General features: G+C 42.0%; 2 protein-coding genes across 7 annotated transcripts in view; one reads left to right on the forward strand and one right to left on the reverse strand.

Annotated features, from left to right (window-relative positions):
- Positions 1-353: 353 nt before the first annotated feature.
- On the reverse strand, positions 354-11,532 carry NDUFB1 (NADH:ubiquinone oxidoreductase subunit B1). Of its 2 annotated transcripts, none has more exons than XM_070289371.1 (3): positions 11,448-11,532; positions 1,376-1,520; positions 354-470 (listed from the first exon to the last, which is right to left on the reverse strand). In XM_070289371.1, exons 2-3 carry the CDS (start codon positions 1,513-1,515, stop codon positions 434-436), a joined length of 177 nt encoding a protein of 58 aa, XP_070145472.1. In that variant the 5' UTR covers positions 1,516-1,520; positions 11,448-11,532; the 3' UTR covers positions 354-433. The 2 variants fall into 2 exon arrangements, with proteins under 2 accessions (XP_070145472.1, XP_070145473.1); XM_070289372.1 differs by lacking the exon at positions 11,448-11,532 and adding an exon at positions 11,254-11,344.
- Positions 11,533-11,757: 225 nt separating this feature from the next.
- Positions 11,758-21,243, forward strand: part of CPSF2 (cleavage and polyadenylation specific factor 2) — a 32,009-nt gene continuing 22,523 nt past the window's right edge. The window contains exons 1-4 of one of the 5 annotated variants that reach the window (XM_069559686.1): positions 11,758-11,933; positions 12,728-12,847; positions 15,276-15,337; positions 20,331-20,512. In XM_069559686.1, the coding sequence (XP_069415787.1) occupies positions 20,364-20,512 (149 nt within the window). In that variant the 5' untranslated portion in view covers positions 11,758-11,933; positions 12,728-12,847; positions 15,276-15,337; positions 20,331-20,363. Of the gene's footprint in view, positions 11,934-12,621; positions 12,848-15,275; positions 15,338-20,330; positions 20,513-21,243 lie in introns of all 5 variants that reach the window. The other 4 variants (XM_069559688.1, XM_069559689.1, XM_069559687.1 and 1 more) reach the window with 4 other exon arrangements.

Raw genomic sequence — 21,243 nt, forward strand, 5'->3', positions numbered from 1 at the left:
TATTCTAACTACCTAACAAACTTAACTACTAAACCCCCAGCAAAGTCCCTGAATAGTGTCTTTTAAAGAGCAAGTTTTTAATTTTGATAAAGTATGTCTTGGTTTTAAAAACTGGCGCATGCTTTATACGTTATATTTAAGAATCTTTGCTAACCCCAAGGTCACTAAAATTTTTGGTTATTGATTTTTAGCAAATAAAATCCTACCATATTCTTTTTAAAGATCCTATGAAGCCAAGGTTTGAAAAAAATTTCTGAATAGTTGGGCTATGATTCAGTGACTATTTTTTAATCACTACGTCTGTTATCGAAATGGGAGAGATTATTTCAGCCCAAAAAGGATCACACTTGAAATTCTTCATATTAAATAATGAGTGTTTTTATTTCTCTTATAATTTAAAAAACGTGAACATTCTGTAATTTAGCTGTAGCCATTACTTCCAGGTGACTTCTTCATTAGGTTTCAATTCCCTGCATAGAAAGACAAAAAAAAGGAGAAGCAAAAGTGTAAAGAAAACTTTTATGAAAGGAATAAAAGGGAAAGTCATGAGAATATGAATTTGGTGTTTTATATTGTATTAAACCGACCCATTCAAAAATTATTAGATTGAGAATATTCATTCTATTCTATTGTAATTTTAAACGTTTTACCACCTCTTCAATTTCATTTTTCCAGATTAAACAACTGTAATTTCTTTTCTAACAACTAATTTCTCATTAGTCTATAGGAAAGCAATTATCCTCTCAGTGACTTCATTTAATGTTTTAGACCCTTTGTAGCTCATTTTATCTGTCTCGAAATCCCTAACTATGAATCTCCTCTATACACCTCCTGTGGCTGCTGCTCGATTCTCTTGTCCTGTGAGCTTCCTCCTTCCCAGCATCACAGCCAGTGGCACATACCCTGTCTTGCTAACTCTAACTCTGCTGCCAAGTAAGCCATCACCAGAGACACAATGGGACAAGGCGGCTGCCAGTTGCTATTTGATCACCCAACCATCCTGCCTAAAGCTCTTGAGGAGTGTTGCTTAGGCCAGTGCCTCAAGCCATTAGTGCTGTTGATTTCAGCTACATCATGGACTAAGTAAGATAGTATATGATAATGTATGTTAAAGCTGCATACAGAATAGGCTTTGATGAGATGGTATAAAACTGTTTCTACATTAAAATGTACCTTGAAATAAAAGACTTTCAAAGATCTGAAACAGCCTGTTCAGAAACTAAAGACTTGTTTACACTGCAAAAGTAATCATACTGCTTTATGTAAAGGCTTTGGAGGAGCAGGAATTACCCCTTCTGTTTATTTTTGGCACAAATGACATTAAGAAGATACTTCCAAAAGCTGACTGTTGGTTTAAAAAAATACAAAAACTAACCTTTTATATAACAGACTCTTGTTCCGGAAGGCAGCTAGTTTTTCATCATTCTTCCTGTCTAGATAATATCCAAAGACAAATCCCACAGGGACAAGTACATGTATCCAGTGGTCACGCACAACCTGAAGTAAGTTCATCATGAATGCTATAAAAAACAAAAAACAAAAAACCCTGAAATATAGCCACTTTTAAAATATCTTTCAAATCACACCTGAAACAGGAAAATAGCTCTAAATATAGTAGATCTTAAAAGCATAATAAGCCTCTTCAGAATGTAATATATTACTTAAAAATCTACTTAATGAAGATTACATAGGTGACAATGAGTATGAAAATTACCCTGCACTAAAGTCAGTTTATTAATTTTCAAGTCCCACCAGTGATCTGATATATCACAGGAATGAAGAGAGTATTAAAAAATTCAACCTGCAAAAGCTGAGTATTTTCACCCTTCTAGAGAATTCCAGAGCGAGAAGAAGAGAAGGCAGTGGCACCCCACTCTAGTACTCTTGCCTGAGGAATCCCATGGACGGAGGAGCCCGGTGGGCTTCAGTTCATGGAGTCGCTAAGAGTCAGACACGACTGAGCGACTTCACTTTGACTTTTCACTTTCATGCATTGGAGAAGGAAATGGCACCCCACTCCAGTCCTCTTGCCTGAGGAATCCCATGGACGGGGGAGCCTGGTAGGCTTCAGTTCATGGAGTCGCTAAGAGTCAGACACGACTGAGCGACTTCACTTTGGCTTTTCACTTTCATGCATTGGAGAAGGAAATGGCAACCCACTCCGGTGTTCTTGCTTGGAGAATCCCAGGGATGGGGGAGCCTGGTGGGCTGCCGTCTATGGGGTCGCACAGAGTCGGACACGACAGAAGTGACTTAGAAGCAGCAGCAGAGAATCCCAGGGATGGGGGAGCCTGGTGGGCTGCCGTCTATGAGGTCGCACGGAGTCGGACACAACTGAAGCGACTTAGCAGCAGCAGCTGCTGATTTAAAACTTTTACACATGTAAAAATTTTTAGATTTTAGCATAGCTCACAATGTTAAAACTGATATAACAATAATATTGTCAGAAGCAGAATTTTTTAAAGCTATGATTATTGAAAACTATTTTTTAAAACTGATTTTAGAAAGGAAATGAAAACATGAGAAATTTTTTTAAGAACCATCCTGAATAATGTCACAGTAGATCTAAATATTGAATAACTCTACAAAAGATGCAGAGAGAAGGGACCTTACACTTGTAGAATGACTACTAGGCATCAGAGCCATGACAATGTATAACATGAAAAATTATTACTCTTATTTTACAGATAACAAAACAGTTTAACCCAAATAGGTATTACATATAAAGCTGGAATTCAAACACAGGTTCATCCCAAAGGCCTGCTGCTGCCGCCAAGTCACTTCAGTCGTGTCCGACTCTGTGCAACCCCATAGACAGCAGCCCACCAGGCTCCCCCGTCCCTGGTATTCTCCAGGCAAGAACACTGAAGTGGGTTGCTATTTCCTTCTCCAATGCATGAAAGTGAAAAGTCAAAGTGAAGCCGCTTAGCCGTTTAGCAATCCCATGGACTGCAGCCCACCAGGCTCCTCCATCCATGGGATTTTCTAGGCAAGAGTACTGGAGTGGGGTGCCATCTCCTTCTTCGTCCCAAAGGCCTAGATCCTCCTATTATATTGAAATGCCTCTCATAGAGACCCGTCCCCAAATTGACATTGGTATTTATGGTACTTAAGACTTATTAAGTTTTTAAGAGTTTCCAGGGCTCCCTGGTGGTCTAGTGGTTAAGAATCTGCTTGCCAATGCAGGGTACACGGGTTCGATCTCTGGTTTGGGAAAACCCCACATGCTGCAGAGAGACTAAGCCTGTGCGCCGTAACTGAGCCCATGTGTTGCAACTACTGAAGCCTGTGAGCCAAGGGCCTGTGCTCTGCGACGAGAAGCCACCACAAGGAGCAGCCTGTATACCGCAATGGAGTAGCCTCTGCTTGCCACAACCAGAGAAAGCCCACATGCACAACAAAGGCCCAGTTTAAAAAATAGTGTTTAAAGAGTTTCCAAAAGGCAGAAGAGGATGACACCTTTATAGAAGAACTAGAAGTCATCACATGGAAAATGAATCTGCACTAATTCAACGGAAACATAGCTGAATCATCAATTTTCTGTAAAAATTTGGATCTAAAGATGAAATACATATGTATGCACATGAATCTATAATGAATAAATGCTATATAATGTCTGAGAAGACATGGCAACATCCCAGAAAGAGAATACATTACTGCTAATAAAAGGGCTTAGCTATGTTTGGGAAGAAGCTGTGCTTTCTTATCTTAGCACTCAACTGTGCTAGGATTATGTAGACTGGATTCCTGCCTCTCCTAAGAAACTGGTTCTCACACACATTCTAATTATTTCTCAAAGTCTACTCACTAGAGGCACTGAGTTAGGAAACAGACATGAAGTTAAAAGTCACACAACTATTATACACTGCTTTCATAGAGTATAGTATTACACACAGCAGATTCCAGTCTGAGTATCAGAGATCTAAGCAACACTACCTTGTTCCTAGAAGGCGGTGGTTTTCTTAGCATTGTACCTCCCCTAAGTAACATTATTTGCATTCAGATCTTTAAGACCTATTTAATAAAACACTCAGGAACTTTTTGTGATTCTGATCAAGTTAGCCACTTGTTTTTTATAAACTTGAGCCAGTCAAGTATGGGAATAACAATGTGTGCCTTAATCAAATTACGTAACCTGGAAAGCACTAACCTACAAAATACTAGACAATATAGATCTCTAGAGAAGTCCTATATTGTGGAGAAGTGGGGAAGGAAATGGCAACCCACTCCAGTGTTCTTGCCTGGAGAATCCCAGGGACGGCAGAGCCTGGTGGGCTGCCACCTATGGGGCTGCACAGAGTCGGACACGACCGAAGTGACTTAGCAGCAGAGAAGTCCAGGGATCATCTGTTCTTCCACCTGTCGTAAGTCTCTTAAGAGGTGTCAATTTTAACCCTCAGCACAGCTGACTGTTAGATAACCGTACCAACACTGACTGGACAGACAGGAATTTGAGCAAACTCCAGGAGATAGTGGCTTCCCTTGTGGCTCAGATGGTAAAGAATCGGCCTACAGTGTGAGAGACCTGGGTTGGATCCCTGGGTTAGGAAGATCTCCTGGAGAAGGGAAAGTGAAGAGGAGCTAAAGAGTCTCTTAATGAAAGTGAAAGAGCAGAGTGAAAAAGTTGGCTTAAAATTCAGCATTCAGAAAACTTAGATCACGGCACCTGTTCCCATCACTTCATGGCAAATAGATGGGGAAACAATGGAAACAGTGACAGACTTTATTTTCTTGGGCTCCAAAATCAGTCACCGCAGATGGTGACTGCAGCCATGAAATTAAAAGATGCTTACTCCCTGGAAGACAAGCTATGACCAACCTAGACAGCATATTAAAAGGCAGAGACATTACTTTGCTGACAAAGGTCCATCCAGTCAAAGCTATGGTTTTCCAGCAGTCATGTATGGCTGTGAGAGCTGGACCATAAAGGCGGCCGAGCACCTAAGAATTGATACTTTTGAACTGTGGTGTTGGAGAAGACTCTTGAGTCCCTTGGACTGCAAGGAAATACAACCAGTCAATCCTAAAGGAAATCAATCCTGAATACTAACTGGAAGGACTGATGCTGAAGCTGAAACTTTGGCCACCTGATGTGAAGAACTGACTCACTGGAAAAGACCCTGATGCTGGGAAAGACTGAAGGTGGGAGAAGGGGACGACAGAGGATGAGATGGTTGGATGGCATCACCGACTCAATGGACGTGGGTTTGAGCAAGCTCTGGAAGTTGGTGAGGACAGAGAAGCCTGGTGGGTTGCAGGCCATGGCGTCACAAAGAGTCAGACACGACTCAACGACTCAACAACCAGGAGATAGCCAAGGACAGGGAACCCTCGTATGCTGCAGCCCAGGGCGTTGGAAAGAGTCGGATACAACTTAGCGACTGAACAACAACACAACACTGAACCAAAAAAAAAATTAATTGCTGACTCTTGGTCCAAGACTTTAGCCCACGGCCACCTGTGGGTTAATAAGCCATTACTGTTTGCACTCTTCTAACAGGGCCAGCAATGGCACCCCACTCCAGTACTCTTGCCTGGAGAATCCCATGGACAGAGGAGCCTGGTGGGCTGCGGTCCATGGGGTCACTAAGAGTCGGACACAACTGAGCGATCACTTTGACTTTTCACTTTCATGCACTGGAGAAGGAAATGGCAACCCACTCCAGTGTTCTTGCCTGGAGAATCCCAGGGACGGGGTAGCCTGGTGGGCTGCTGTCTATGGGATTGCACAGAGTTGGACACGACTGTAGTGACTTAGCAGCAGTAGCAGCAACAGGGCCAGCAGGCATTTCTGTCTGCCGTTTGACAGATTGTGGTCCACTGGAGAAGGGAATGGCAAGCCACTTCAGTATTCTTGCCTTGAGAACCCCATGAACAGTATGAAAAGGCAAAATGATAGGATACCAAAAGAAGAACTCCCCAGGTCATTAGGTGCCCAATATGCTACTGGAGATCAGTGGAGAAATAACTCCAGAAAGAATGAAGGGATGGAGCCAAAGCAAAAACAATACCCAGTTGTGGATGTGACTGGTGATAGAAGCAAGATCCGATGCTTTAAAGAGCAATATTGCATAGGAACCTGGAATGTCAGGTCCATGAATCAAGGCAAATTGGAAGTGGTCAAACAAGAGATGGCAAGGGTGAACGTCGACATTCTAGGAATCAGCGAACTAAAATGGACTGGAATGAGTGAATTTAACTCAGATGACCATTATATCTACTACTGTGGGCAGGAATCCCTCAGAAAAAATGGAGTAGCCATCATGGTCAACAAAAGAGTCCAAAATGCAGTACTTGGATACAATCTCAAAAACGAAAGAATGATCTCTGTTCGTCTCCAAGGCAAACCATTTAATATCACAGTAATCCAAGCCTATGCCCCAACCAGTAATGCTGAAGAAGCTGAAGTTGAATGGTTTTATGAAGACCTACAAGACCTTTTAGAACTAACACCCAAAAAAGATATCCTTTTCACTATAGGGAACTGGAATGCAAAAGTAGGAAGTCAAGAAACACCTGGAGTAACGGGCAAATTTGGCCTTGGAATTCGGAATGAAGCAGTGCAAAGACTAACAGAGTTTTGCCAAGAAAATGCACTGGTCATAGCAAACACCCTCTTCCAACAACACAAGAGAAGACTCTACACATGGACATCACCAGATGGTCAACACCAAAATCAGATTGATTATATTCTTTGCAGCCAAAGATGGAGAAGCTCTATATAGTCAACAAAAACAAGACCAGGAGCTGACTGTGGCTCAGATCATGAACTCCTTATTACCAAATTCAGACTTACATTGAAGAAAGTAGGGAAAATCGCTAGACCATTCAGGTATGACCTAACTCAAATCCCTTATGATTATACAGTGGAAGTGAGAAATAGACTTAAGGGACTAGATCTGATAGACAGAGTGCCTGATGAACTATGGAATGAGGTTCGTGACACTGTACAGGAGACAGGGATCAAGACCATCCTCATGGAAAAGAAATGCAAAAAAGCAAAATGGCTGTCTGGGGAGGCCTTACAAATAGCTGTGAAAAGAAGAGAGGCGAAAAGCAAAGGAGAAAAGGAAAGATATAAGCATCTTAATGCAGAGTTCCAAAGAATAGCAAGAAGAGCTAAGAAAGCCTTCTTCAGCTATCAATGCAAAGAAATAGAGGGAAACAACAGAATGGGAAAGACTAGGGATCTCTTCAAGAAAATTAGAGATACCAAGGGAACATTTCATGCAAAGATGGGCACAATAAAGGACAGAAATGGTATGGACCTAACAGAAGCAGAAGATATTAAGAAGAGGTGGCAAGAATACACGGAAGAACTGTACAAAAAAGATCCTCACGACCCAGATAATCATGATGATGTGATCACTAATCTAGAGCCAGACATCTTGGAATGTGAAGTCAAGTGGGCCTTAGAAAGCATCACTACGAACAAAACTAGTGGAGGTGATGGAATTCCAGTTGAGCTGTTTCAAATCCTGAAAGATGATGCTGTGAAGTGCTGCACTCAATATGTCAGCAAATTTGGAAAACTCAGCAGTGGGCACAGGACTGGAAAAGGTCAGTTTTCATTCAACCCCAAAGAAAGGCAATGACAAAGAATGCTCAAACTACTGCACAACTGCACTCATCTCACATGTTAGTAAAGTAATGCTTAAAATTCTCCAAGCCAGGCTTCAGCAATACGTGAACCGTGAACTCCCTGATGTTCAAGCTGGTTTTAGAAAAGGCAGAGGAACCAGAGATCAAATTGGCAACATCCGCTGGATCATGGAAAAAGCAAGACAGTTCCAGAAAAACATCTATTTCTGCTTTATTGACTATGCCAAAGCCTTTGACTGTGTGGATCACAACAAACTGTGGAAAATTCTGAAAGAAAGGAGAATACCAGACCACCTGGCCTGCCTCTTGAGAAAGCTGTATGCAGGTCAGGAAGCAACAGTTAGAACTGGACATGGAACAACAGACTGGTTCCAAATAGGAAAAGGAGTACATCAAGGCTGTATATTGTCACCCTGCTTATTTAACTGATATGCAGAGTACATCATGAGAAACGCTGGACTGGAAGAAACACAAGCTGGAATCAAGATTGCCGGGAGAAATATCAATAACCTCAGATATGCAGATGACACCACCCTTATGGCAGAAAGTGAAGAGGAGCTAAAAAGCCTCTTGATGAAAGTGAAAGAGGAGAGTGAAAAAGTTGGCTTAAAGCTCAACATTCAGAAAACGAAGATCATGGCATCCGGTCCCATTACTTCATGGCAAATAGATGGGGAAACAGTAGAAACAGTGTCAGACTTTATTTTTGGGGGCTCTAAAATCACTGCAGATGGTGATTGCAGCCATGAAATTAAAAGACACTTACTCCTTGGAAGGAAAGTTCTGACCAACCTAGATAGTATATTCAAAAGCAGAGATATTACTTTGCCGACTAAGGTCCGTCTAGTCAAGGCTATGGTTTTTCTGTGGTCGTGTATGGATGTGAGAGTTGGACTGTGAAGAAGGCTGAGCGCCAAAGAATTGATGCTTTTGAACTGTGGTGTTGGAGAAGACTCTTGAGAGTCCTTTGGACTGCAAGGAGATCCAACCAGTCCATTCTAGAGGAGATCAACCCTGGGATTTCTTTGGAAGGAATGATGCTGAGGCTGAAACTCCAGTACTTTGGCCACCTCATGAGAAGAGTTGACTCACTGGAAAAGACTCTGATGCTGGGAGGGATTGGGGGCAGGAGGAGAAGGGGACGACAGAGGATGAGATGGCTGGATGGCATCATGGACTCGATGGACGTGAGTCTGAGTGAAGTCCGGGAGTTGGTGATGGACAGCGAGGCCTGGCGTGCTACGATTCATGGGGTCGCAAAAAGTCGGACACGACTGAGGGACTGAACTGAACTTACTCTGATAAGAAAAGATAACCACGCCCCACGGGCTCTTGCTTAATACAGATTCTCAAAGAGACTCTACAGATAAGGCAGTAGGAATGACAGATAAAAGGATTCTTTACACTTAGAACCCAGAGTCGGAGTCAATCACCATGATGGATTTCCCTGATTGCTCAGTTGGTAGAGAATCCACCTGCAATGCAGGAGACCCTGGTTCCATTCCTGGGTTGGAAAGATCCCCTGGAGAAGGGAAAGGCTACCCACTCCAGTATTCTGGACAATTCCATGGACTGTAAAATCCATGGGGTTGAAGAGTTGGACATGACTGAGAAACTTTCACTTTCACTATGATGGAAGCTATTTCCATCCCTGAGAGAAGAATGGCAAATCCTTCTCCCAGAGGCATTTCATATTACAACTGCAGAATCTACTACTACATAATGGGCTTTGGGACCAGTGAAATGGAACGTAAAATTTGTCCTGCATATGTCACTGCAAGTGGATGACCTGGAAAGACAAAGACTGATGAACATAAAAAGTGAGCTAGATGTCTGGAAGAAACCAACATCATTTTGTAAAGCAATTATCCTTCCGTTCAAAAATAAACAATTTTTTAAAGAAAGTGAGCTAGAATGATCCCCTTGAGAAGGGATAGGAGGAGTGTAGACAGGTTCATGGTCACAGGCCCAAGACCATAAGATGGCTCTATTTGATGGACGGAGGGCAGGAAGCATCTGGGACAGTCTCTAATGAGACAAGTCTACTGCTGCTGCTAAGTCGTTTCAGTTGTGTCCGATTCTGTGTGACCCCATAGACAGCAGCCCACCAGGCTCCCCCGTTCCTGGGATTCTCCAGGCAAGAACACTGGAGTGGGTTGCCATTTCCCTCTCCAATGCGTTAAAGTGAAGTCGCTCAGTCGTGTCTGATTGTTAGTGACCCCATGGACTGCAGCCTACCGGGTGCCTCCGTCCATGGGATTTTCCAGGCAAGAGTACTGGAGTGGGTCCATTGCCATTGCCTTTTCCGAATGAGACAAGTCTAGGTATGGATAAAGAGTGACATCCACACGGGTGCCCTCAAGGGCACTGTACATATTACTAGTGTCTTCTTTATATGAAGACTCAAGAAAAAGTTTGCTTCTACTTCAGAACTGAGAGTAGCTATGGTATTCCTGAAAGAAAGGAAAAAAAAAAAAAACCTAAATGGCTTTTAATCTTCTGAACTCAGGTTATTTTGGTATCCTCTGATACCAAAATTATCCAAAATTTTCTCCCTACTTTTAGAAATAAAAGCTGACTTTTAGAGCATTCTCTGTCAAGCATGGTTCTTAACTGCTTTTCATAATGCCCAATCCATGTAATCCTTACGTTACTATATATGCATTAACTAATGCCATGTCCCCAGTGAAGCAGGAATACTTTTTTCAGATGAGGAAGTCCAGGGACAATCAAGTTGTCTAAGGTCACAGAAGCAGTAAGTGCCAGAACTGGGATTAATACCCAGACAGTCTTGTTCCTTGGTCCATGCTCTTTATTCATGCTTTTCTGTCTTTTGCAGTAAGCATAAAGGTCAATGTGTACATTAATCTTACTCTTGGCTTATCTTATTTTTCCTACTGAAAGCATAACTTGAGATATTACAAGTTTCATTCCAAACCACTGCAATAAAGCGAATATAGAGATAAAGTAAGTCATGAGAATTTTTTGGTTTCCCAGTGCATATAAAGGTTGCCATACACCTTCAGTTTGTAAAAAGTGCATTATCTGTGAAGCACGATAAAATATTTGCCTTATTACCTTTTCTTCAACCCAATTTTTCCCGCTTAACATCTATAAAGAAAATTGTATATGGTATGATTTTTTTGAGTCCTCCTAAATCCACACCGGAAAAACATGGATGGTTAGACATTAGTCCTTACAGCAATTTATGTGTATTGATCCAAAGTGTCGACTTAACCTATAAAAAAATCAGTTCTGGATGCAAGGAGAAACTGAACTCTTTGAGGTCCGGAACCTCGATTGAATGACATGTACACTCTAAAAATCAAGAACAAGTATTACTTTCTTAAAAACTACATTTAAAAAAAGGGTGTATTTGGGGGCTTGGCGGCTCAGGAGGGTTTGAGACTTAAAAGAGAGTAAGGTTAGTTTCCAATCCTGAATAACGAGGAAGACAGAACTCTGAAACTTGGACGAATCGGAAATGCTCGCGGAGAAGCTGCCCCTTTCAGGCTGTATAGCCCGGGAGCTGTGATCCCGGCCGGTTTCCCCTCCGGTCCCATAACATCTAAAGATGTTTTCCAGTTAGGACAACCTCAGAATACCCTTCCTCAAAAGCGCCAGGCGGGAAGCATGAGCGCAGCCTCCCACCTTAAAGTCCGCTCCTTTCCTTTCTCGGTCTCCTTCGCCCAGAAGTCTCAGGAAGCCGTTCCAGTCCCGAGGAGGCCCAGACCAGCCCAACCCCGGTGCACACGCCGCCGCCGAGCGCTTTCCTAGAGGTGCACCCTCCCCGCCTGCACAATGGCGAGAGTCCCCGCTTCGACTGCCCTAGACCTGAGACCCACCTGCGGCCTCTGAGCCAACAACGACCCCGCGACCAAGGACAGCGGCGAGCGCAGCCACTCGCGCCGGCGGAAGCGGCGGCCTCGGGACCCACCATTAGCCGCGTCCGGTCCGTGAGAGGGGTGGCTCCGGGACATCATATTTCTTCTTCCTTTGACTGCTCGACTCTTCTCATATTTATTTTAGCTTCAACACGTTATAAATCCTTGAGAAATGAAACTTCGGCCCCAGGTGATGAGACTCGGTGAAGCGCCACCCCCTTCCTCCAGTTTTGTCTCCCCCCGCCGACCGCCGAAGATGGTATCACCCCGTGTCTCCCCGCCTTCGCGGGGTCGCCATCAGTTTCAAAATGGCGGCGGCCATTGCGGGGCTTCTGGCTGATCGTCACCGGCGCTGCTGAACCAACGTCAGCTTTTCTCGCTCTTGAACGTGGATTCGATTAGGGGGTTGGGAAGGGCAGTGGGCCGCGTTGGGGGAGGACTGATGAGGCAAGTGGGGGCGGAAGGAAGCTGTGCGCCTTTGGATGGGGGAGGGGGGTCTCGGCCCTCGGGGAGAGCCCGGCTCCGACTCCGCCCGGGTCTCCGCGCGGGGACGTGCCCCCCAGGGCTTCGGGTGCGACCGTCCGGGTCGTCCCTGGCTGAAGTACTCAGCGAGGGAAAGACAGTGACTTCTCCGTGGATCCAAAGCTCCCAGTCTTTCGTGGCAGTTCCTACGATTCACTCCCAAGCTCTCCTTCCCTCCTTTCTGCCGTTTTCCGCCTCCCTTTCAGTCTCTCGATGCTGGAGGAGTTAATCCGACGCCAGCTTCGGTTCCTTAGCCTTTTGGCTGACTTGCTCTCAGCCCCCTTCCTCTGGGTCTTCCCGTCGTCTCGTACTGAGAGACGACGAGGCTACTGGGCACAAAGTAGGCGTTCTTTTTAGTTAATCGACTCCATAGACCTTGAAGACGTTACCATGCTTTTGAAAACAGTCTCCGCAACCCCACTCCCGGACCCTCCCCCGATCCCCGCATCGCCTTTGCGCGCTTCCAGCGTCATCACTCTATATACATGCTCAACGGTAAACAGGAGGTCAGAAAAATTTTAACTTCGGCAGGTCTGGCTTCCTGTGACCTGGCGAACGTGCGTTATCAATTGCCCGTGCTCTGATTTTTTTTTTTTTTTTTTTTTAATTTTAGAGCCTCCTGGAGCCTTTTATGAAACTAATGCTCTCCCGGAACTGACGAAGAGGAGACTTTTCTCACTCGAGCTCCAGAGCTAACCCAGACTCTCGTTTTCCCTTAGATTTTGCATGGTTCCCCTTTGTTGTCATCAGCGTATTGCAGCCCTTATTGAGAACGAGTGGCTGTGACAGATAATTGAGGTGAAATGGTCAGCAATCCCCGCCTAGAAGGAATTTATATGGTGAGGATTCATTCCGTTCAGTACACATTTGTGTTGCTTTGAGCCTTGTGCTTGGCATTGGCGATAAAAAAAAAGATTCATTTTACTCTTTCCCCATTCATTTAACATCCATTCAACATATACGCTTTGCACATACATTCTTTGTGCTCACTTGTGTTAACTAAAAATGAAAAACATCGCCTGGAGACACCAAAATAGCTTTCAGGTGAACTGGATCATTAAGGGTCAAAAGGAAAGTACTAAAATCAGGAAAAGGTCGTCCCTGGATACAGTACAGAGATGCAGAGACTGGAGAAGTTTTGGCTTACTTAGGGAGAGCAGGAGAAAGCAGCCTTGAGCATGCAGTGCAAGGGTGGGTGGTGAAGCAAGAGGGAGAGTAAGGTAAACTTGGGAAGGACCTTGCTTTCCAAGGAAGGTGTTCAGACCTAGTAGTTAGCTGGAAATCACAAGAAAGAGGCGCGAAGATGTTTGTTTTTTAGGATGGTCTGTGATTGCTTTGTGGAGAATCAACTTGGAACAGAAAAACTAGATGAGAGGAAATTGCAGTCATTCAGGTAAGGTAATGGGTGCCTCCGCTGAGGCAGGAGAATAAAGGATGTCAGAGAGACTTCTGAAATGTCAAATAGGGTTTAACTGATGGGAGCCAATTTGGTGGTCAGAGGGTGACGTAATTTTTAGCCTGGGAGATTAAGTGGTTGGTGATACCATTAAAATCAAGTCTAAGACATGAATGTAAAAATAGTATGATGCGAGCTTACGCTTTAGGAGTGGCAAAGCACAGTCCAAAGCATTGATTTTAGAGTCTAGACTTGGGCTATTACAGTAGCCACTAGCTACCTGTAACTGTTGTGCACTTGAAATTGTGGTTGGTTTGAATTGAGAGGTGTTGTAATCATAAAATACAATGAGTTAGTACCAAAATTCATTAATGTCTTAATGACTGCATGTTGAAATGATATTTTGGAAATATTGGGTTAAATAAAATGAACTTCACAAACTTCAGTGTGACTGTGAAAAAATTTTAATTACGCTTGTGGCTTGCATGATATTTTTGTTGGACAGAGCTGTTCTAGTCTAGACTAATGATACAGGGATTAGTGATGATGATAGATTTGAGCTGGGCCTTAAGATGGTGATAGTGGTGATCTCAGGGCAGCTTGCTGGCGCCCTCTGTTGCCTGTTAAGGCATTCAGGTTTTGGTTTTTTTTTTAAACAGAAGCCTTCAGAGATTTTTCAGCAAGGCATCATATTTCAGGGGTGTTTTGGAAGGTTAATCAGCAGTTAGGTTTATGTTGAGATAAAGGAAGGAAAGGCTGCAGGCCAAGAGAAACTCTAAGGTAGTGAGACCCTGTGTAAGGGTGCTTGCAATATGAATGGAAAGAGAAGAATAAATGTACAAAAGCATTCTAAGGGGGAAATAATCAGGAGTTGCTAACAGTCTAATAGTCCAAGGAGTAAAGGAAGCAGTCGAACATCTAGAGTTTCAAGTCTTGGTTACTTAAATAACAACCAGTGGATTCTGTGTCATAGAGTTATAAGGTACATGGGGCTAAAGAAAAGTGAAAGTGAAGTCACTCAGTCGTGTCCCACTCTTTGGGACCCCATGGACAGTAGCCTGCACCAAGCTCCTCTGTCCATGGGATTTTCAAGGCAAGAGTACTGAAGTGGGTTGCCATTTCCTTCTCCAGGGAATCTTCCCAACCCAGGGATTGAACCCAGGTCTCTCGCATTGTAGACAGACACTTTACCTTCTCAGCCATCAGGGGAGTCTGGGGCTAAAGAAAGTTAGTCTCAAAATAGAACCAGTAAGTTTGAAAGGAGGAAGTGGGCTGCTAAATACTCTTTTTTTTTTTTTTTTAATCTCCTTGCATTTTCTTTCTTCTTTATCTAATAAGTCATGTATACCAGCTAGTTTTTTTTTTTTTTTAAATACAGAACTACCTGTATCGTGTCATCTTGATAATTGACCTTAAAATGCCTCTGTTGTCTCTTCTCTGTTTAGCAATTATCATTAGGTCCAAAGTTTCCAAGGTCTTCCATTAGCTGACCTTTTTCTATTCATTAAGACTTTTTCATTTTTTTGATTCCATGAAATTGTGCCAGGCAAGTTTTTGTTTTGTGCTTTTGATCATGTTTTCCCCTTGTTTAGAATACCTTTTCTCTTTATCTCTTTTTACCCATGGCCTACCAGTCCATAATGAATAATTTAAGATCCCACCTCTTTTATGATTCTCAATAATATAAATTAATGTCAGTTTTAAAAATCTTATTTCCAAGATCTTTTTTTTTAAAGGACCATATATTATTGTATTTGCTGCTGTTCACTGTCTTTATCTTAGGAGAAGACATAGAAGTTAAACACCAAAATTAAAAACAGAAGTAAATCATTATACCACATTCATGAGACTCTTATTTCTTTATTTTTTAGATATATAAAGAAGTCTTCCTTTGAATTCATGGTGTTTCATCCCAAATACAACTGAGATACCAGTAAGTAAAGATTGTCTAATAAAGATACAGCTTTATTATAAGCAATTATAATAAAAATATCTTTTCATCTGTTGCAATCTGGGTTTGGCTGCAAAAGTTATAAATGAGCTCATTCGGTTCTATCTGTAAGACGCTTTGTATTTTCATGTCATAATCTAAATATAGAAAGTGGGAGAGTAAAGTAGATTTAAGGTGGAAAAGGGTTTCTCTTAGGCCATTATTATAATTGGTACATGGAGATTTTTGACAGGGAGGTTGAAGTCCTATTTAAAACTGTATTTATAAACACGTTTCTTCAAATAGAGAATTAGTATCTGTATATTTCTCATCCCTTAAAAATAGGAACACACTAAGTCAATGTATTTTTTATTTCAGTTTGTTTGTTTTCGCAACAGTGATTGTTAAACATGCACTGTGTAAGACATGCGTATATAGTAAGGGTACAAACATAGAACAAACCTAGTCCTGCGTTCAGAGACCTCTCCCAAACCAAAGGAAGTGCATATAAATAGGTAGCTGTTCAGTTCAGTTCAGTTGCTCAGTCGTGTCCGACTCTTGGCGACCTCACGGACTGCAGTACGCCAGGCTTCCCTGTCCATCACCAACTCCCAGAGCTTACTCAAACTCTTGTCCATTGAGTCAGTGATGCCATCCAACCATCTCATCCTCTGTTTCCCCCAGTTTCCCCCTCAGTCTCTCCCATCAGGAGGGTTCCATAAGCCTCTTTTCCTTCTCCATCAGAGGGCAGACTGAATGAAAACCACAATCACAGACAACTAACCAATCTGATCACATGGACCACAGCTTTATCTAACTCAGTGAAACTATGAGCCATGCTGTGTAGGGCCACCCAAGACGGACAGGTCATGATGGAGAGTTCTGACAAAATGTGGTCCTCTGGAGGAGGGAATGGCAAACCACTTCAGTGTTCTTGCCTTGAGAACCCCATGAAGAGTATGAAAATGCAGCTGTTAATGGTGTGGAAAAGCTCAGTATTAAAGCTCATTTAATACTAGCCATCTTCATTTATTCATTTAAGAACCACTTATTGTCCACCACTATGTGTTTAGGCACTGTAGGGGTGCTGGAATATAATTATAATCAAAATAGACAAAAGTCTACTTTCATGGAGTCCTTATTTCTGGTGTAGGGGTTAAAAGGAGATAAGGGGCTGGACAAAGTGAGCAAATAAGCAGCAAATAGAGGTGGATACTGTGTATTTTGAAGAAAACAGAAGGAAAACACACATTATAGGATGTAACTGAGGTGGGGGTGGACTTTAGGTTTGTCAGAAAATGTCTCTGAAAGAATGAATTTGAGGTAGGGAAAACAATAACTCAGACTAGTTAGCAATCTTGGTGACAGCGGAGATAGAAGGAAATATATGAGAAATTATTATACTTGAGAAATATAATAGAGGTAAAATGGCAGGATTTACTGATGGATTAGATGTGAAAAACAAGTAAAAGATCAAGGATGATGCCATCAGAGACCAGATGATCTTAAAGCTGTAAGACTGGAAGATTACTTAGAGAGAAAAGAGAAAGTCCTGCAGAAAAGAGAAAAGAAAAGAGAAAGCACTGCCTCATGTAGAGGTTGGGGGAGAAGGAGGAATTAATTAAGGAGTGTGAGGAATGGCCAGTTAGATAAAAGGAAAATCAGGAGAGGGTTGACCCAGAGGAGCAGAGGAAGGTGTTTCTGGGAGGATGGAGCTGTTCTGTTGAATGCTGCTACAATTTCCAGTAAGTTGGGACCACAGAAATGTCCATTGGCTTCAGTTGTATAGAGGTTTGTCAGTGACCTTCATGAAAGCTCTTCTCATGATATGGTGGAGAAAGATATCAGATTCAGTGGTTTGAATGGAAGATAAGAAAGTAGAGACAGGTCTGTGGACAAATATTCTGAGAAATTTTGCTGTGAATGGAGAGCGTAGAAGTGATGAAGCAGTTGCAGGGGACTGTAGGATTGAGAGAGGGATCTTTTAAGTTGAGAAATTCTAGAGTATCTTTGTATGCTAATGGGAATGGTACATCAGTGATCCATTGATAATGTAGAAGGAGGGGATGACTGAAGAAGTTATGGAGAAGATAAACAGGAGTGGGATTCTGAGCACACACACAGGATTGGCCTTGAATGAGAGCTGGGCTCTTTGTTCTGAATGATGGGAGACACAACAGCGTATGTGCAGATAGCTTAATGTAGTAGCTATGGTATTTGGAAAATGTGGAGTTACTGTCGGATTACTTTTGTCTTCTAATTGAGGAATGAGGTGATATTATCAACAGAGTAGGGTGGAGGGAAGGGTGCGTGATGCTTGAGCAGAGAAGAGATGTGAAATGATGGTCTCAGATGGAATGTCAACTTACTAAGAAAAATCAGATTGGTAGGTAGGACATAGTGCCTGTTTGAGATTTGGCCATGAATTTAAAGAGCAAGTAGCATAGTTGCGTGATTGGCTTTTTCCCCCTCTGGCAGCATTGAGCTGCTAGAAAAGACAAGGTGCATGATTGGAGTGAGTGAGGGTTAGGATTTTGCCAGACTTGTACAAAGAAGGACTAGAGCTGCAAAACACTTGAGTATTTGCAAAATAATCATGATGGCTCGTGGATCCATATAACATGAGTGAAGACAGGAGGTGGTCATGGACAGTGAAAAAGTAGTCAGTAAATTAGAGATACAGTGAGGCCAAAGGGTTTTTGCAGTGGGAATTCTAGAGTAGGGAAGGTGGGAGTGAGATGGGGAGATCGTTGAAAGTGAAGTTTTGAAAGTGCTGCAGTCATGATAAGGTTGTGATAAGGTCATGGTTTTGACTGTGGTGCCGGGTGGCTGAAGTGAAAAGACTATTGGAGTTGAGAAAGTCAAGAAGAGAAGAGGTCAGTAATGAAGCTACTCAGAGGAAGACTGAGTCAGGAACTAAAGTCCTCCATTAACGAGGAAGGACAGGAAAGGCTCACAGCGAGCTGGCTGGGCAGCATGAGTTCAGCAGGACTCGCGTGTTTCCAGGAGGAAGGAGAAGACATGCACTGGAGGCTGCGGTGATGAACAGGGAGCACATGCTTCCTGCTTTTGAGGTCAGGGAATCCAGGAGATATAAGGCCTCTTGAGAAGGCTGGAGGAGACACAGAATCATTTGAGGAGAGCTAGGTTTCTGTGAAGATCTGTGGATGAGGAAAACCTTCAGAGAAGAGGGTGAAGTTCTCGGTGAGTGTAATGGTTCCAGAGGGAATACTGAAAGGATTTGGAAGGCAGAAGAGGTAGTGAATTGGTCCCACTAGGTGGACTTTGGTGACGATGGACAACCTCAGAGTCTTGGGTCTTTGGCTGTGACCGAAGTAAACAAGGATGGGAAGATGTGGTGACAGTCTGTTAAGAAAGCTGGGCAATTTACCTTAATTTGTTGATATGACCTTGGGCAGATGTTGAAGGATCATCAGCTGTGCAATGACCTCTCTCTTTTTTTCACATAATAATAATTTTAATAATAGATGCTATAGAGCAACATTAACAGTAATGAAAAGGCACATTAATTAGAGGGAGGTCTAATAACTTAGAAAACTTTTGAATCTTTCAACATCCCCTTTTCTTCTAAGCACTCTAAGGATACATAACTGTGAATGAATAATTCTCTTACTTGCATAGTTAACCAGAAAAGGCAAATTTATTTTAAGAACCTAAGATCTGAAATCTTGCTGTGGAGTTGTGCTTTGCTAATGAATGTTTTTAATAACGTCTATATCAATTCAGTTCAGTCGCTCAGTCGTGTCCGACTCTTTGCGACGCCATGAATCGCAGCACGCCAGGCCTCCCTGTCCATCACCAACTCCCGGAGTTCACTCAGACTCACGTCCATCGAGTCCGTGATGCCATCCAGCCATCTCATCCTCTGTCGTCCCCTTCTCCTCCTGCCCCCAATCCCTCCCAACATCAGAGTCTTTTCCAATGAGTCAACTCTTCTCATGAGGTGGCCAAAGTACTGGAGCTTCAGCTTTAGCATCATTCCTTCCAAAGAAATCCCAGGGTTGATCTCTTTCAGAATGGACTGGTTGGATCTCCTTGCAGTCCAAGGGACTCTCAAGAGTCTTCTCCAACACCACAGTTCAAAAGCATCAATTCTACGGCACTCAGCCTTCTTCACAGTCCAACTCTCACATCCATACATGACCACAGGAAACATCTATATAGTAGCACACAATTCTAGGTCCTAAATCCCAATAGATGTTTTCATGTTGTATCTTCTTGAAATACATAGTAAGTATCCCAACTGTATGCCATCAGATATGTTTTGAACACCTGCTATATGTCAGAATCTCTTCAGGAAGTGCAAACTATAAGGTACTACAATTGTTTATCAGTTGCTCATGTTCCAGTGCAAGGCTTCTTAACAAAATTCCCTGAAAAATATGTGAATTGCTACATGTATATGGACCTTTTTGTTTTTTTAAAGACTGAGGGGAGCAGGAAAGATCCATAGTTTTTATCACATTGTCAAGCGGTCCTTTATTTAAGGACCACTGGTTTAGTAATAGAGAAAGACACATAAACTAATAACAGTGTAATGCAGTGTAATCACTGCCATCTCAGAGCAAAATAAAGGAGGAGCAAATTCACCTTGAAGAATAAGTTTGCTAGTTTAGTACACTACATTTATTTATTGAGAAACTTGGTGGTCTCCCTTCTAGGTAATTTATACATCATTTGAAATCTTCTAACATCCTTTTAATGTATATTATTAATATTCATATTTTATAGGATACATAAGTGAGGGAAAATTTAACTAACCTGCTCAGAACCATATAAGTATAGATTCAAATACAGGTCAGTCTGATTCCAAAACCTACTACTTTTCATCAACCACATTGGGGGGCCACTGAAGGACTCTATATACAGGAGGGTGTAAGATTATGTTTGTACCTTCACACTTAACAATGATGGAAATAGGTCTTTAAAATGACTCTGCTTTTATGTTTAACCATGTTTTTATTTCTGTTGAAAGAACCTTTTGGATTGTTGTTGTTGAACCGAAAAAATGACATCTATTATCAAATTAACTACCCTTTCTGGGGTCCAAGAAGAATCTGCTCTTTGCTATCTTCTCCAAGTCGACGAGTTTAGATTTTTATTGGACTGTGGCTGGGATGAGCACTTTTCTATGGATATTATAGATTCCCTGAGGAAGTAAGTTACTGTTAATATTTCTACACTTTTAGTAAATCAACTTCTCTTTTCCATGCTGTAATACTATTTTGATGTTACACAGTCTTTGCTGTTTTGCTCTAATTTAGTTGAGAGTAAAACAGTTTCATTTAAACTGAAGAACCAAAAAATGACTTTTTATTTGCGTAGTTTTGATTGACTTGTAAGCTGTGTTTATTGAATGTCACCAAAATCTTAAGTTAACTGTTACTTGATCAATGGATCTCAATAGAAATTTTTGCACCCTAATTTTAGAAAAGAGCAAAATTAAATTTATAAGAATTTGAAGAGAGGAAAACTGTACTTGTAAAAGTTCTGGAGTCAGATCAGATTAGCTTATTTTCTTTTAATCTTTTGATGCTTAGACATTTGAGAATTGGTGCTTAGAATAAAGCCCATGGGATTCAAAAGGATCTAATCCATCAAAGAAAAACTTAGTTGTGTTAGCAGTATTGTACTAATTATGGAATGGACGAGAACTTAAATATTGAAAAAACTGAATAAGAACTTATAGCAAAGAATTTTTTTATTTCTTTTGTTAATGAGAATATATTATTCATTGACTAAAGTTACACTATCATGAATATACTGTCAGTCATTATGCTAAAAAGCTGAGACAAAAATCCATAATAAATATGTGGCCTTTTAAATGTCCTTTTCTTAACAATTTCTTAAATGCTGAGTTCTTGAACTTTAATAGTATATGAGATAGC

This window comes from Ovis canadensis, chromosome 18 (genome assembly GCF_042477335.2).
Source record: "Ovis canadensis isolate MfBH-ARS-UI-01 breed Bighorn chromosome 18, ARS-UI_OviCan_v2, whole genome shotgun sequence".
NCBI classification, from domain to species: domain Eukaryota; kingdom Metazoa; phylum Chordata; class Mammalia; order Artiodactyla; family Bovidae; genus Ovis; species Ovis canadensis.